At 44.6% G+C, this 17,586-nt stretch overlaps 2 protein-coding genes across 3 annotated transcripts in view; both read right to left on the bottom strand.

Annotated features, from left to right (window-relative positions):
• Positions 1–94: 94 nt before the first annotated feature.
• On the bottom strand, positions 95–15,053 carry KLHDC2 (kelch domain containing 2). Of its 2 annotated transcripts, none has more exons than XM_010579756.1 (14): positions 14,943–15,053; positions 13,208–13,375; positions 12,289–12,368; positions 11,139–11,256; positions 9,644–9,759; positions 7,100–7,181; positions 6,928–7,011; positions 4,886–4,966; positions 4,749–4,807; positions 4,302–4,411; positions 3,761–3,833; positions 2,534–2,621; positions 1,300–1,352; positions 95–143 (listed from the first exon to the last, which is right to left on the bottom strand). In XM_010579756.1, exons 2-14 carry the CDS (start codon positions 13,361–13,363, stop codon positions 95–97), a joined length of 1,149 nt encoding a protein of 382 aa, XP_010578058.1. In that variant the 5' UTR covers positions 13,364–13,375; positions 14,943–15,053. The 2 variants fall into 2 exon arrangements, with proteins under 2 accessions (XP_010578058.1, XP_010578057.1); XM_010579755.1 differs by lacking the exon at positions 95–143 and adding an exon at positions 146–1,008.
• Positions 15,054–15,650: 597 nt separating this feature from the next.
• Positions 15,651–17,586, bottom strand: part of KLHDC1 (kelch domain containing 1) — a 30,548-nt gene continuing 28,612 nt past the window's right edge. Inside the window, exons 11-13 of the mRNA XM_010579752.1 lie at positions 17,192–17,276; positions 16,799–16,851; positions 15,651–16,455 (exon numbers count right to left, since the gene is read on the bottom strand). Of these exons, the coding sequence (XP_010578054.1) occupies positions 16,281–16,455; positions 16,799–16,851; positions 17,192–17,276 (313 nt within the window). The 3' untranslated portion in view covers positions 15,651–16,280. The remainder of the gene's footprint in view (positions 16,456–16,798; positions 16,852–17,191; positions 17,277–17,586) is intronic.

The following is a 17,586-nucleotide window of genomic DNA, read 5'->3' as shown; positions in this document are numbered from 1 at the left end:
CAGCAGAGCCTGTTCCTTGTCCCCGATGTCACCTGCTGGGGCTGCTGACAGATGGAGCCGAGTCAGCGAAGGCAGGCGCTGACCCATTCCACAGTCACTTCCAGTGTACCTCCATCGAGCTGAAGTCCTTCAGGCTGTTCCAGCTGTAGGTGAGCTCCACAGGTTACTGACACAGCCTGTAACAGGCTCAAGCACTTTCAGTTACGCTTCCCAGGGCAGAATATCTGCTACCTAAGGTTCACAATTGAAGTTCCACAACATAAAGAGTTCCAAAAAAACAAACTACAAACAAGCAGAGAGTAGTGGTGCTTTAACAGCTGAAGGTTTACGACAGTTTATCAACTCTGACACTGCACAATTTCCAAATCCCTTAAGCATTTGTGGCAAAACGTTAAGCAGACAGTTTCCTAACGCTGTAGACTAAAACAGGACTGCTCAGCCCTCACAGCGATCTTCAGCCTAGACTAAAGCAACACTCCTCTTCAATAGTCATGGCGTGCCTCTATTTCCTGCACAACCGCGAAAGTCCTCAGGTCCTTGACTAGGGACTCTGTAACAAGTACTTCCACACATGCGCACCCTGTCTTCTCGCTTGGGGCTGGCCCTCATGCGTACTTCAAGGTGGACAAACCCAGAACTAGTTTTAGCTCAAGCACAGGATACATCTCCACTTGCATTAAATACATTTATTGCAAACATCTTTACACAAAAATAGGTTCTCTCTAGGCCATTCACATGCAACTTAAAGGCAAGAAGCAACTACCTACAACGATACAGCTATTTAACCTATACAAGTTTAATGTTTGCCACACTTGGTAAAATTATTACATCTTCTTAGAGCTGCTCATCCATGCACAGCTCGTTCAGCGATCTCTGTGGAGGGCTCAGGAGCCCGAGGTGTTGTTGCTTCCAAACCGCTGATTGACGCTGTGCAGCAAGTGCTTGGGGAGGCAATTCCAGGAACTGGCCAGCATCTCCTTAAAGCAAATGACTGCTTCGAGGCACAGCCTTGGGGAGAGGGAAGACATGGCCGTTGTTAGCATGAACAAGGGCTGCAAGGTAAGCTTATTCTTTACAGCTATTTAGTGAGGGCTTGTTTTCATCACTGGTGCCAAATGTGTGCTTCTGAAAGGAATCTTGCTCTATCCTCTCATAGTTGGCTGCTGTTCTTTCAGCATTCTTTAGAGGAAGAATGTTTTCAGGCATTTTAGGAACATAAAAAAGGGGTCTGGTGGTAACCCTCACTACTCGTCTTAGATGGAAACATGACAGTTTAACATTGAAATCTTGCTTTCTTACCTTACGAGAGATCGTGGTTGTAGAGAAAACACAAGTATTTCATTACTGTGGGCCTGGAGGTGGGGAGGGAAAGAGAGAGAAAGAAAGAGAAGCAGTGCGGTTATGTGGATTCACATCATTGCAGCAGGAGCCAAACCAGCCACGGCTCACACAAACGGCCTCTGGAAAGGAAGGCAAACGGCACGGCTCTGGGGTCTGGCGAGGAGAGGCTGACGGTGGGCAGTAGACTGGACTACCCATAAATCACAAATGCAGCAGACAAGCTGCAGGCAAAATTGCTCACCAAATCCTACAATATGGGAAGCTGTGGGCACTACAGATGAATGAAAAAACAGATCTAGTGCTACTTGATATGAACACCTGGAGGGGAACGGGTGCACAGAGGGGCAGGCTCACGGGCTCTCCCTGTGCAGCATCTCCTGTTGCTGTCAGACGGGACTGGGCTGAAAGCTACAGTCAGCACAAGTGCACAAGATGGGGGGCCCATGAGCCCTGCATCGCAGCTCCGACCCTGGCCAACACCTGTGCTCAGAGGGAGACAACAGGAACACCACCTGCACGCAGTTTCCAAGTCTTCACGGCTCTGTGGTGAGGGGCTTTGGACACAGGGACTGTATCAGGCTCAGCAGTCAATGGTGTGGTGTTGGGTGGTTTTTTTGTTTGTTTGTTTGTTTTTAAATGGTTATGCCTGCTCCTTGAATGGACATAAACCTGTGCCAGAGCTGAGCTGCCGGTGCATAAAGAAATGCTGCACCACTCTTGTTTGCCACTCGCCCGTTCCAGCTGACGCCCACTAGTTCTTACACTAGAAGGTGCTGGCACGCTTGTTGCCAGTCTCCCTTTCCAGCCAACGGGTGTTCTTACAGACCTTGGGACACCCCCGTCCCGGCTGAAGAGCCCCTCTCTGTTCAGCCTGTTCTCCTCAGGCCTCTCTATAGGCATCGCAGTGCCCCACGAGAAGCACAGGGAAAAGCTGAAGAAGTAGTTGGGAGCTAAGAACAGGCTCCAAGTGAAACACACGTGTGAAGGAAAGCAAGTCATCGTTTGTTTAAATAATGAATAATGACCTGCTTTCTAGAAAAGCACCAAAACATTTCCCCTTCAAGCTTTGTTTATGCACCTTTGTCAGTCCTCATGAGATCACGCATTTCACACTCACTGGAGTGATAAGACACCACAGCTCCTGCAGGAAGGGCTGGGCTGCACAGGAAGGGAAAGCTTGAAATAAACTTACAGCTTTAGAATGGGCAAGTAAGTTGTTGGCACAGCCTCCAAAGACAATCACCTCTCCCTCTTCGCTTGCACAAGCGGTATGCCACAACCTAGAAACAGAAATCAGCACTGCATTAAACCAAAGAAACACCCCACCCAACAATGCATGTTTAGGATTTGTATCTGAAGTTAACAAATGGAAGTTTGCCCTTCCACCAGTACACCGTAGACGTGACTAACTCAACAGGAGTTTTTCTTCAGAGAAAGAAAACTGGTCAGCAAACCATGGGCTGCGTAAGGTGTCCTGGTTAGAGCAGGGCTGCGGGGCTCAGCAGCACGCTGCCTGCGAGTGCAGGCGTGTGGGAAACCCACAGCCGTGTCACTGCCAGAGGCTGGCTGTAATGGTCTGCTCACACAAACTGTATGTCCCACTTGAGTCAAAAGGCTGAACGAAGAGAGTCAGATTTTGTACTGCTCTCCTAACACTTGGGGAAACAATTACTCTGACACATGTTCAGCAACAACACGGCCCTGTCCTGCTGCTCCAAAGCAGGGAAGGGCAGGTGGGAGGCAGCAGCTCAGCCTTGTTACTGCCCCAGGAAAACAGACCCCTCCTCATCCCCACCAGCAGCAAGAGTAAGGCCAAAGGGGGCAGATGAGGAAGCATCACTGCTTTAACTCGTTTAACCTTGGTCAGAACACTTCCCCAAACAAGATATACCACAGTAACTCACGTGACATGAGTGTTTTCAATGCCATACACATGCATCACAGTAGTTTTGATGCATTTAAATTGAAGGTCATCATCTCTAATTTACTCAGCAGGAAGACAAAAATATCCTGGGTGTGCACAGGATTAGCCACCAGCGGGGATGCTCAAAACAGTGACACCTGCCTGTGTCCAGTTTGCTGGCAGAGCGAGAACACACAGGTTCCAGTTAGCTCTTGCACTGGCAGTCCCAGGTGAGAGGCCTCTGCAGCCAGGAGATCAAACCCTAAATCCCAGTGTTCCCTGCTGTTTCACAAACATCGAGCTCTACGCTACCTCCTGCACCAGTCCTCTGGTGGCATTCATCTTGCATTTTGTGCACACATTCAATACAGCTGCACTTCTGGGGTAGAAGCTAGCATTAGTATTGTTAAGAAACATGAGTGCTGTAAAGAGGAATGCATGTTCTGTCTTTGGCAGCCAACATTAAATGTTTCCTCACTGTTTTTTAATAAGTTTCCAGGCAAGTGTCTACTATACCTTGGTTTTTCAGAATAGTTATGCTCAAACTGTATCCACTCATTCTTGCTGATACAATAAATCCAAGCATCACCTGAAAACAAGCAAAATCCCAAACATAAACAGTATTCTGTTAGTTCTTTCACATTTGCTGCACTAAACATGTACTCCAGTGTAACACAGTCCATTTTTGTTCTTAAATAAATCAAGTATTTTAGGAAAAACCTTATGAAACATGGGGCTACCTGTTTGAAAACAGGTGTTTAATAGTGGTTTATGGGAGCAAAGTTGGAAGGGAAAGATGGAGAACTGTAAAGCTCTTAGTAATTGTAACTTGCATTAGATGCATTTTTAGAGCAGTTTAATTTCTATAAATTATAGTCTCTCAACACACTCAGTGACTCCTGCTCTGTGAAATTAGCTGTCAACCATAAAGAGTTGGATCACAATGGCATGGAAGGAATTTAGCAAGCATTTAAGGTGACGAGGCAATAATTCAAGCTTTCGTGCACAACTGTTAAAGAACACAAAGTCAACACAAAACTCTTTTGGAATGACTTACTTAATGGCTGCTTGTCAGTGGTGAATCCTCCAAAGAGAAAGAGGTGATCTGAGGAAATTGGTGTTAAAGAATGCCACGATCGGCCAACTGGGCAAATGCCTTGCGCGATCCTGTGTTTCAAAAAAAGCACCATAAATCACACATGTGCTACAATAAAATACTGCTGCTCTTTTCTGCTCTGATTATTTTTCAGATATTTGAAGGATGCAGCTTCATACTGTGCACAGCTCACAACCCAACAGCAAGTTTAATTTCTTTAAACACAGTAAAAGAATTTTACTCCTATCAATGCTTAAAAAAGCCTGACAGCAAATCAGGAGGATCAGTTCTACTTGAGTTTACTTACTTGCTGGAGTTTACCAAGTTTCACTAGAATGATTATAAGTGAATAAAAATGATATCTTCATATTGCTTTAGAAACAAAAGAACTCAAGTTTTAGTACCTACATTTCATTCCACTCCCATGTATCCAGATTCAGATAGTAAAGATCGTTCATTCTGGACTCCTACGATAAAGCAGACCATGGTTGAAATACTCTGTTTAGGTTTCAGTAACACATCGTTAAAACTGGGCTGGGGCTTACTCTGTATCTGCCACCAAACACGTAGCCTCTGTTCCCAACAGTAGCACAGGCATGAGCTGCTCGTGGTGACGGAGTTTTACCCTGGGAAAAGACAACGTCAAGTAAGAAGGTGAGTTTATTTGATACATTAACAAAAGAGAGAAAATGCCATTTCACCAAAACCCCACAGCAGATCAAGTGAAGAGGAGCTGGGCTGACGATGCCCACCACACACGCGAAGCAGCACAGCTACGGCCACACCAGGCACCCTGGGAGGTGCGGGGTGGCAGCTCCTCTCGGGCCTCCCAGGAGAGCTCACCTGGACATCGCACTCAGGGCAAAGCAAGGTCTCACAGTTCCACAAATCAAGTCACCCGAGGAGATGAAAGGCTGAACTAAAGTCAGATTTAAGGCCAACAAGGGACAGAGAGTGAAAAAACATCCAGTAAGTAATTCTGTGTGCAGAAACTTGCTTTTTTTGATGGATGGAAGATCAGAAAACTAATTTTAAATGTTTGGCTTTTTTTTTCCCCTCTAAGTGTCAAGGTATAAATTTTGCTTTTAGAAGAGGGTTCAGTCAGACACAGAAGACCTCAGACTGTAAATGAGACAAGGACATAGTGAATCATTAAACACTATTTTTCTTCTGAAATATTTGAGATCTGTATGTAGTAAGACGAAGCAATTCTTTGGTAATCTGAATAAGGAGTTACTTATCTCAAATTTCATTTCCTCCAATTCTGTGGCAATATCACTCCATTTGCCTGTTCCCGAATACTTCTGGGACACTTCAAATGGTGTACATTTGCAATGACCGAGTGTTTTGTTTTGTTTTGACCACAATTCAGCATCCAAGTGAAATGTACCAAACCATCACATTACAGTGAGCATGACAGGAAACCATACATTTTGTTTTCCTGAGCTCCCCAAATGCCACTGAAGCATGAAAGAAAGCAAGTCAACAGGAAAAAAGATTAAGAGAAAAAGACAGATTAAAATAAAAGGCAAGTTTCCCATTTTTGGAGAGATGACCTAAGTAAGTGAACGGTTTAAATTCAGTTTAAATGGCCTCAAGAATGCTACTGAATAGGCAGCAGGTAATTTTTATTTTGAGGGGATGTTTCCAAGGCTAGTTCTACCAACAGTGTTTCGAACCCCTCTCTTAACAGTCCTTCCTCTACAAGCATGTTGCTGGTAAGACTGCAAACACAAGCTAATGACACCTCATGGAGTCCATATATAGGAGAGAAATTAACAGTCCCACTTTGCTGGCAAGAGAGCAAGGTACAGAGGATTAAGACAGCTCGCTCAGGAAGCACAAGAAGGGAAGAGAGCCCTGGTCACACAGTCCTAAGCTTTAGCTCCTGGCCAGGTTTCCTCCCCTGGCTGGATCAGACAGACTGCATGTCCCAGGAGGGAAGCCAGAACAGCAGAAACCAGCACTGCTGCAGACGCCGTGCTTCCCGCCAGCCACAGAAATGCCCTGCAAGGCGTTTCTCACGTCCTCCTGCTAGCTAGCACTAGGTATTTCAGAGAGCTCTTCCATTTTTTCTAACTCCTGGCATTTAGGGACTGGTTTATATCCCTAAGGCGGCAGGATCACAGAGCACCTGACAACTAAACACTTGGCAGTTAAAGACTGGTGACATGTAAACAAGGCTGCAGGGTGGAGCAGGAAAGTAGAAGAATGTATTTTGGCTGAATTTCCATGCTGCTTGCTCGCAAACAGTTAACCACATTTTCTAAAATAATGCCAGGGAGATACGGACTAGAGATAGGACCCCCTAAGAGATACAACAGGTTAAGACAGCTTCACGCTGCAAGTTAACTGAGCACACTGCCAGGTGCTCAGTATATCTGCAGCCCAAAGCCACTACTAACCCTGCAAAGCTACGCAAGGAGGCCGTTTTATCAGCACCCTCTTTAACTCGACACAAAGCAGTGAACCCAGGCCTAGCAGAGTCATGCTTATCCTCACAGGATGCTACAAGAGATACGGCACAGAGTGCACATATTTCTTAAGAGCTGTAACTTAATTACAAAACCAAAAGATTAATAATTACCGTAGTTATAGGCTGGCTCCAAGTAAAAGTTTCAGTGTCCAGAACATGCACGTGGTCATTCCACCCTCTAGGAAGACCTGAATTCTTTAAAAATATTAAATAAGCAACAAGTTTTAATAAGCACTAATCAAATATTAAAGTTTAAATAGAAATTACTTCAAGGTTGACTTACCCAAAAAGAAGTTTCATCAAATTCAAAAGTTCCCCGTTGTTTCCCTTCAGGAAAATAACCATAGCCTCCAAAAAATATTAGCCTGAAACAAAACATGCATCAAGATCTATTAGAAATGCTACCACATCTGTTGCTACAAATTAAAGTTCTGTAAAGGCTGTGCTCAAACAGAAGATGGGAAAACCGGGGAAGCTTCTTTGGCTTCATTACCTCCCGTATGTCTACAATGCAAGTCGCCCAGGTGTGGGGCCCTGTTTCTTGCCTAATCGACCCTACCACCCACATTAAATCCCTCTGTAGCTCTTTCCCAGGCCTCAGGCTTCCAAGCTTTGCTCCAGTTCCAAATGTGTGAAGCTACCAGGCCTGCTGCCTGGTCACTGCGCTTCAGCCTTCGCTACCGTGGCTCCCAAACAGCAGCTACAGGGGTTTATTCCTGCAGTTTCTGGACTCCACCCTTTCCAAGCCCTCTGCCTGTTTTCCTGGAGCCCAAAATGTTCACAGACACTCCGGGGAGAAACAAAGGGAAAGCGTTACAACTTGGGCACGGTCACTGTGGAGATGTGTGCTAGGCAGGGCAGGGCAGGAGGAGACCAAGGGACACTACATGCAGCAGACCCTCCACCAGTGAAGCTCCCTGGGAAGTTTTTAGTTTTGGGGGAAGAAGACACTTTCCTTTGTACTTGTTGCATTTTGTTTCAAAGCCTGAAGAACAGTTACTCTGTCATCTGTTTTTACTGTTCTTTTTGTTTTTTAAAATGTAATTTACCTTTAAGTTTTATGTTTGGGTTTTTGCACATATTAGAAACTAATGGCATGGTTCTGCCAGAAATTCTTATTGAATTATGAAGTAACAGAAAACAAACTACACCACCTAACTAAACACCCACAACTCCAGTCTGGCACAGATTTACACCTAAACTGATCACATCAAGTATCGTAACAGTATCCTTTCTCTCCACATCGAGAATCTGAAAACTAGGACCACGGGCCTCTTCCTATCTTTCATGAGTCTCTGCAGCAAATACTGTAACAGTGAGCTTTCTCTCCACATAATGGACAAAGCAGCACAAGCATCTGTAGTGTTACACACTAAAATCACCATACATGGCTCAAACACAAGGACATACGGCATCCCTGATTTCCTCTACCTCCGTAGAACCAGAGACGATACAATCAAGACCAGTTGTGCTAACAGGCAGAAGATGCCTTTGCTGTCCAGGTAAGGTTTTGTAGGTAACAGCTTAAACCTCTACCTGATGTGACAAGACAGTAAGAACCCGTAGCCCTTGCCAGTTGTGACCAAAGAAGAACTAGAGGCCCCTGACCGTCACCTCATATTTGCATCAGACCTCCTCAGCTCCCGGCATCACGTACCCCAGCAGCACTGCCCACACCGGGCGCCTGGCCCACGGCCTGTGGAGAGAGCCCTGCTCCGTGGGGGATCAGCCTTTCCAGGTTCTCCTGCCAGGGGACAATTCTGGCCATGCAAACTGTCACCTGTGCCAGAGCATTTTGGAGTTCTGTTCTCTGGAAGCCAGGAACCTTCTGAGAAACCAGCCCTGGGTAGATGCTCCAAGAAGAGCGCCAAAAGCCCCTGCCCTCCCTGAGATAATTTGCTTCCATCCCCAACCTCCTGAGCAGCTGGGATACAGCAAGCCTGGGGAAGCAGGAAACTACCTACCCACAACAGGGTCTTTCCTCAGTCTATCCTCCAGTGCCAGAAGGCTGGAATGATCTCATCACACGGCTCCCTGCTTTGGGGACTAGCACTACCCTAACGAAATGGGGGAGGAGGGTGCAAGGCAACATTTTGCACGTCAGCTCAGCCGGCTTCAACACCACCTTGTCTTCCTCATCTTTTCCACGGTTTGCAATGCCAAAAGGCCTTCTGGCATCTCTGGGACACTATCCCAACACATTAAATCAGATAACATCAACAGCAGTTCATCTAACGCGTTCCTTGTTTTGTGCAACCAGCACAGAACACACCGAATTAAGCATGTGTGCTTCTGAAAAAGCCACACACAATTTTAAGATTAAAATGGCTTCCTGCTCTTCAACCGTCAAAGAAATGCAAGCTGTCCCACAAGACGTGACCAAAAGACTACATTTTGCATGATATGGGGAATCCTAGAACAGGCTTCAGTGAAGAATAATTCCAGATGCAATTGCCAAGAGGAATGACGCTGATACAAGTAACTGCGATGCAGTATCTTTAAAGCAATGTACTGAGAATGCACCGTGAAAGATTTGCCTGTAATGAGCGTACATTTTGGATTATGACTCACAGATACTTTGCAGCTTAGATATACCCAAACTGGGAGTGAGGTTTTTCCCTATCAACCGTCAAAGGATGGAACAGTTTTAAAAGGCTGGCTGGGGAAGAAATTCAGCATCTTCCTGAAGCACATATGTGCTGCAGACAAGAAGCTCTTCTGCAGCTCTTGTTCAAACAAAAAGACACAACAATGACAAAACTAAGAGTGATTAAAAGCAAACACACGCGCAAGGATAGCTGTGCTGACTTTGTTGCTGGAGCCTTACTTGTTTTTGTAAACCCAAACGCCAAGTTTGTCCTTTGATGAAGGGGGTACCCCCTGACACTCTACTCTGACCCACTGCAGCACTTTGTCCGTGGATCTGGAATTTAACATGTAGAACTGTAGAAAATAAAAAGATTTTTTTTTACCCACACAGTTAGCTTAAAGCTTAAGTCTGACTGATGTTAAAATATTAACTTTTAATTAGCATGTATTGGTATAGAAATAAATTAAAAGTCCTCTTCCTAGCTGCACAGAGCACTGACAACGTTTGGAACAACACATGGATCAAAGGTCCTTATCTTTTTGCAGACTCAAGCCCCAAACACTTTTTACAAAAGTAATAGGACTGTGGACATTGAGTTTTACCATCCAAAAGCTGACATGGGATACAATGAAGGTATGTACAAAGTAGCAATTGTCTTACGATAAAAAAATATCTGGTAAAGAAAAAAAAAAAAAGTGTTTTTTTACAGTATCATCCCTTCTCTGTGTGTTACACCATTTTAAATGGAGAGAAATAGCTGATACACATGTATAAACTAACTGAAATGTAAGAATACCACAGCAGGAAGGAATCAACTCACACTTTATAAATGTAGTTCGTTTCAGACTGTTTGCAAGCATTGCATCAAGCTACTTTCAGTTTATATTTAAGAGCGAGGCCAAAACTATTTAATTTAAACCACACTTCCAGAACATCAGAAAATATTATCAGAGACTCCAGAGAAGAATAACATTTCAAACAACTACAGAGCAGTTACAAATCACCTCCTGATATTATTTCAGTGAACTCTGGAAATTCCCATCTTTCAAAAGAAGCAAACTCAAAAGCACCAACGCAATACAATTTATAGGGTGAATTGCACAAGAACACCTGCAACCAAACCAAATAGCAGGTCACAGTGTTTCTTCAGTGGCGTAAAGCTACCAGAGTACAATCATCATGTGAAATGATGCAGAGCTGAAGTCTGACCTGTTTTACAAATGCCATGTTATCTGACCTGTTGCAGACAAATTAATACAGTGAACTGGTAAAAGTCAGCCAGCTAATCACCTCCATGGAAAAAAAAAAATCCAAGCAGTAAGCACCATATTTTGTTAGTCAAAACCTCTTAGGCAAGCACAAAAAGAACACGGCTTCAATTAGTTCACATCTGGGGAAGGCACGGAGAGGATGAGAAAGCTGGTTATCTGCTTCCCAGAACCAGAGATGCAGCCAGTACATGACAATGCTATGCTGCAGAAGCCATGGAGGACACAATGACTGGATACATGTTCAGCATCCCCTGTTATTAACACTTAAGCTCTGAAACAAGATCCAACCTGTCCAGTCGTTCTGAAGAAAATGTTTCTGGGATTTGTTAAGATTACACATTTTTTGCTTTGCATGGATTTTAATTCACTGAAAAGGCCATGTCTAGTTTATAAAAAATGGGAACAAAAGCTAATAAGGAGAAACTTATTTGTGAGGAGGGGTTTATCTTTAAATTACTAACCTTGTTTGTATTGCCACGGGCATGATGTCCTCCAAAGAGGTACACCACTCTGTCTACACACACGGCACAACTTCCAGACATGGAAGGTGGAACATCTCCCTCTGTTTTACTCTTCTTCCTAGAAGCACAGTTTAAAACATTTTACCTGATAGAAATGAACAATAATGATCTTATCTGGAGTGGAATTTTATAACCCTACCAATATGTTTTTAATTACAATAGGTCACTGTGGACCATTCAGTTACGAGTTCTTCACACCCTTGCAGTTTTAACAATTTACAACACTAACCTGGGTATGACAGAGAGGGGTGGGGAAAAGGCAATTTAATTAATACATGTTTTGTGGGGGAGGAATCCCGTCTGCCCAGTTCAGGAGTTTGGTACGCCTTTCACGTTCAAAATCCCCAGAAAGATCCTCGGGCAAAGAGAATGCACCTGTCTAAACTGAAGGTTTCTATTTTGCTACTGGATTTTTAATGTTTGTAAACATTACAAGCACAAAGATGAGCTTCCAGCCCATGTCCAAGGCTCTCCCTGACCACCACGAGGACTGGAAGCACTGCTGAAATTGCACTTTCTGCAAAGTGCTGAGGGGACTTGGCTTCGCAGCACAAGGCCCCAGCTAGCTACAGAACTGGAGCACTGGATTCCCTTTTCTCGCACTATCAGGCACGCAGGTTTCGCACAACTTCCAGGCTCCCAGCGACCTAAGATGATGCAGTAGATTCTTTGGCTGCATTTAAACATTTAAAAATGACTCCTTAAAAGGACAACAAATAAAAAACTCAGTATGGGTTCCCTCAGTAATGTACCACTGTAATCAAAAGTGGTACAAATACAATTTTCAGGTGCTATATCCTATACCAGGCATCCCAAAACACTTCACACTGTTGATCGCATACTTCTGTATGGGCTGCCTGTCCGAGCTGCCTCTCCTACCTCACCCTGTGAAAATGTATTTGTTGTTTTCACAGGGGAAAAAAAAAAAAAAAAAAGGAACTATTTTACACATTTATGCAACAGTTTGGGAGGTGGGAACAAAGAGATCAGGGAATTCTCTCTCTGTTCACAGACCCTCAGCATGCTTTCCATACCAATTTAAGAATTCACCTCCCCCCCAAACAACAATTAAGTTAATTATTTACTGTACCATCTTCCAGTTTCCATGTTGTAGATCCATATTTCATCCCTAGGCAGATAGAAGTCATAAAATCCCCTAACTTGCGCATTCTGCAGAACAGGTCAGAAAAGAAAAAAGCAACATTAGAAGGATGCTTGACATACTGAATTACAGACTCCTGTGAACGTTTACAACCCCTCAGAGATCTAATCACAGAACAGAAAACAGCAGGAGCAGTGCCTGCCGCACTCCTGTACCTCTCAGCTGCACAGCAGCCCTGCGAGAGCAGGTATGAGCCTATTTTAGCTTCTGCTAGGGACCAGCTCCCAGCAGAGCCAGAGACTGGGGTAAAAGGAAGTTAAACCTCATTTTCATAGCCCAAGCCGGATAACTAGGGTGCATAAACGAGCCAAAATTTCCCATTTAATTCCCCCCCACACCGCGTGACACCACCAGAACAATACACCAAAGCTTTGTCTTGAGCTACCAATTTATTTACCGAGTTCATTGACAATTCATTCCTGTCAAAATCGTAAAATGACTTGGTTCTGCTTGCAGTACACATACAGCCCAGTGTGATAAATAACCAACCTGTGATCATTAACACGCAATATATAGTTGTGCTGATAATGCTGTAAATAAAAGCACCATTTTGCACGGTGTGCATTTCATATCACACAGTATTTCCTTCTTTTCCAACAGACACGCGAGTTGACAAAGGCAAACGACACCCTGCATCCCACAGAAGTTATCTGTCTTCCAAGATCTGCATTTAACACGATTTATTTCAGTATTTCAAAACTCTTAAATGTCATATTCTAATTTGTTAACTGGAGCTTTTCTTTTCCGGGGGGAGGGATAATTTTACAGAGTCACTCCCAAACTAATAGGACATAATTACCAGCACCACGGGTGGCAGAAGGCTTACTTAACAAGGAGAACAGCGTACCTTATAGCCTCCCCAGACGTACATGCAGCGTCCATCAGTGACTGCCACGTGCCCGCTGCGCTCAGCGGGGCTATCGTTCTCCAGCTGCTCAAAGCTGTCCTCAGCTGGAGCCGGGAGCTCTTCATCTGCCTGCAGGTCTTCGTTATCATCGGCCATTTCGATACAGTGCTACATGCACAGAATAACACATAGTGTGGAGCTTTGAAAACCATACAGGGGAAACCACCAGAGGAAAAAAAAGAGAAACTACACACTGTTGTTTCTTTCACAACGTTTCAGTGGAAGAAGTTATCCCATCAGTCAAGAAAGTTTCAGATGGGGATTCCTCAGCTGTGTGTAATTTATAATGGTTTCAGTTGCCAATTTGAGCCAAGGTCTCTATCTGTTTTTTAAAAACGCACTTATCTATAAATACATTAACTGATGACAAAAAAACCCAACCCACAGCAGAACAAATTTGAAAGCTTTGCTTACAACATGGTTTTCACAAAAATGAAAACTCCTGCAGCTTTTCAGGCAGAGTCCCTTTGGGCTGCCTAAGCCCCACACAAACCCTCCCATAGCTGTTAAATGCAGGACATGTTACCTATGCCAAAAAACACCCACAAAACAAAGCCCCCTGCTCCAAATCACGCTAGCATGCAGAAAGCCAAAACCCAGAGTGTCCCAGAAAGACAACAGCTATGTGCGCCAAGCACCTACGGCTCCCGAGCACTGTGCAGCTTAGGGGTAAGAGCAGCCTCCACGCCAGGGCTTTGGCACGCGAGGAGCTGCAGGGCCATGCTGTCACTGGGGTCACTGGTAATTCAAAGCCCCAACTGTGGGAGGAATCAAGCCAGGAGGAGATGATGAAGTCCGCCCTGGAAGCTGTCTGCAGGCTCTGCCTCAGCCTGTAATGGAGCAGGGGGACCCGGGAGAAGGTAAAGTCACCTTCCACTTAGGAGCCACTCCCAAGTCCCTGTCTGCTTTAGCTTTCCTACAGCTACGAGCTGAATCCGTCACCACACAGATCTGCAGACACGGATCAAAAGGTCAAGGAAGCTGGACGGTCCAAGCGATGGTTTTGTGCAACCAGGCAAAGCGAGAGAAGCGAAAAGGACCTTAATGAGACTATCAAACCCTGCACTCCCACAGAATCCTCGACACCTACACTGCTCCTGACAGATTTTCGTTTCACTTGAATTGCTCCAATGATGGAGACACTACACCACCCTCGGTAGTTTATTTCTGAGCTTTAATTATGCTTTAAATTAGAAAGCCTTACTCACATCTCAATGAAATCTGTCTGCTTCAAGCTAACCAGATTTTTACCGACCTCTCCCCGGTGGTAAGCGTTTTTCTTTTCATTTTTTAACAACCTAAGACACACTGGACAACGGTCCCCCTTCAGTCATTTTTCAGTGCCGTACTGAAACGCCTCTCGCAGGTCACTGCAGTTCCCAAGCCCTCTGTGGCTCTGCCCTGGCTGTCCACACCCCTCACGACACCCCGACTGGCCAGCCGCGGTTTCCTGTCGGGACACAGCCGTCCCACAGGACCCAACCCGAGCATTCAGCCGCACCGTGCTGAGCAATGCGCCATCACCGCACTTACCAGAGCCGTTAACAACCCCACGGCCCTTCCCGCTTTCTGTCAAGGTTTGACACCCCCCCCCTTCCCCTCCCTCCGTCCCCCACAGCGCACAGCCCCCTCCCGGCCCCGCCGAGCCGCCTCCCCTCCGATCCCCGGGGCCTACCGCGGCGGCTGGGGTCGGTCGGTGGTTGCTGCGGGCCGCACGGCGCAGCCGCCCCCTCTCCTTCCCTCCCTCCTTCACCTCAGCGGGACGCGCAGCGTCAACATCCGCCGCGGGCGGACGCTTCCGGCAGCGCCGCGCAGGCGCCGGCCCGTCCCGCCGGTGCCCGGGGCCGAGGCGGGAACGGGGCCGGGGAAGGGGGGGCGGCGCGCCCCGGTCGCTGACAGGAGTGAGGCGGGGAGCTGGGGCGGGGGACAGCGACCGGAGGGGGGACAGCGAGGCCGTGAGGTGACCGTCACCCGGACCTCCAAGGGATTTTGGGTTTTTTCTTCGTCAAGAGGAAACCGTGTGGTAAACGTTGTCGGTTAAAAAAAGCCGCCCAACTAATAGTAAATGCTTAAGTTTAGCACGTAGAAAACGACGGCTCTGCCACACTACACAGTCACAAAACTTCCCTTTACGATACAGCTTCGCTCCCAAAACTCCTCTCCCCAATTAAGTAGGTTTCGCAGACTGTAAAAAGGTCAAAAAACTAGGCAAAATCGGTCTCGAGTCAACCCTCTATAAAATTTTAATGACTGTGCTCCTGTTAACTAAATAGTTGAAACAGAAAAATAGCAAGTACTACATATGCTCTTTTTAAACAATAAATAAGCTTTTTTTTAACCAAGAATTAAATATAAACTTTACACATCCAAAATACAATATACAACCTATTTCAAAAAGGACTCATTGATTACAGAAACATAGTAAAACCATATTATGAACTGCATATAAGCTTTCCTATACAAACGGTAACGCTGCTCGTAGCAGCTGCTTCTTCAAGTTCCACGGTTAGCCAGTTGACTTTCCTACTCTGGGTACGACATCCAGCTCCGTCACTCGACAGAGTCTGCCACGTGGAATCAAATACTAAGATTCAGCGGTGTTAGCATATTAGTTACCTTTTTCAAGACTGACAAGTGTGAATCTTCCAAAGATACCGTGTTGAACTGATTTTACCTTTTCAGAAAGGATGATGTGATAAGGCTGTAGTAAGATTTTAGACTTAAGCCATATTTTATCCAACTGAAAACACTTTGTATCATCTGTCACCTCCAAAAAGAACAAGTTGTATGGACTGTCTCATTAAGACCACAACAGAAGTTAACAATATATACAAATGAAGTTTTATCAGTTTTCTATAATGCAGAAAACAAGAGACTTCCATAAAAAGGATTTGTTCTCAAACTTCACTTAGAAACTCAGCTTAATTCTGTAGCATTAGTAAAGTTCACTAACAAAAGACTTTGCTGTACGCTGTAAATAAACCAAAGTGTTCAACAGTTTTGCTGCCATTGTTCATGTGGTATTTAGTTGGCTTTGTCTTTCAGTTTCAGCTTTTTTCTCTTGCCGGTGGTTAACTGCAGCCCAGAAGGTTATTTTTTTCAGCACTTGCTGCAAAAGTTTCGATGGCAAGCATGGTATTTGATTCTTTAAGAGAGTTGCATTTTTACCAATGCAGTCGAGGCACAACCTGAAGAAGGAAAAAAGGGGGGGGGGCGGAAGAGAGGGAAAAAAGAAGAAAAGGAAGATTGAGGTAAATGGTCTAATAACCTAAAGACAAAAAAGTGACATCTAATAAAAGCTTGTGATGTTCATGACATATGTTGTGCTTGGATGTGCAGGAGAGAGTATTATGCAACACCAGTCTTCAAACTGCTATGGATTGCCATACCTGGCATGTTTCAAATACTTACCGAGGAGGTAATTTTGTATTTTACCTGCCTACATAGGAGTACGTGGTTAAAACCCGTGTGTAAAAGCACAGTGCCATAAAGATTTACACTAGACTCTTTGTGCCAACAGCCTCAACTCACCTGAGGAGTGAATAAGGTTGAGTCTGAAATATCAACAAGTCGCTGCAGTGACCCTGATCAACAGAAAAAACACACCATTAAAATGACAAACAGCTTATCTCAGAAATATTGCTAATTTCTAGATTAGTGTAACATTTATTACCACATGCATGATTTAAAACTGATAATACCTAAATAATTATTTATAAAGAATCTGAGTAACAAACTCCTTTTTATGAGCCTTAGAAGGGCAGGAAAAAACCCTCCTAAATTACTTTCCAAGAACACCTAAGGTCACATCTCACACCACCATATGGTATGAATGAACCCAATATCATCACCAATTGTATTAACTTTATTTTATATCAATTTTAATTATCATAGTGGTAGGATTTCATTATTCAGTTTACTGACTGTGTCCATGAAATGCAAGTCATCTTTGCTTCCACCAAACACCATCACTTCTCCTTCTTTTCCAAGGCAGGCTGTATGCCACAATCTAGAAATAAAATTATAAATAGAATTAGTGACCAAGTAACAACAAGCAGTTGTGTGTTATCAGCAAAACAAATCTAAAAACTAAACGTTCTTAAGGGTTTCAGAAAAGCAGTAAGTTTACTTGCATATTAACCTCTTCACCTCACAGAGACTCTCCTCCATTCTTCATATTCAAGTTTCTTTTCAAAAGACTCTTTTTCTATACGGATAGAAGTCCCTTTTAAATAAAACGGAAAGGTCACTTTTTTAATCCTCTGATTCCCTATTTATGCACAGAGCCTTGAAGTCTTACTGGCCTCACTACTTACCCA

This window comes from Haliaeetus leucocephalus, unplaced genomic scaffold (assembly GCF_000737465.1).
Source record: "Haliaeetus leucocephalus isolate CR32 unplaced genomic scaffold, Haliaeetus_leucocephalus-4.0 Scaffold678, whole genome shotgun sequence".
NCBI lineage: Eukaryota > Metazoa > Chordata > Aves > Accipitriformes > Accipitridae > Haliaeetus > Haliaeetus leucocephalus.
This window is presented reverse-complemented; position numbering and strand designations above follow the sequence as displayed.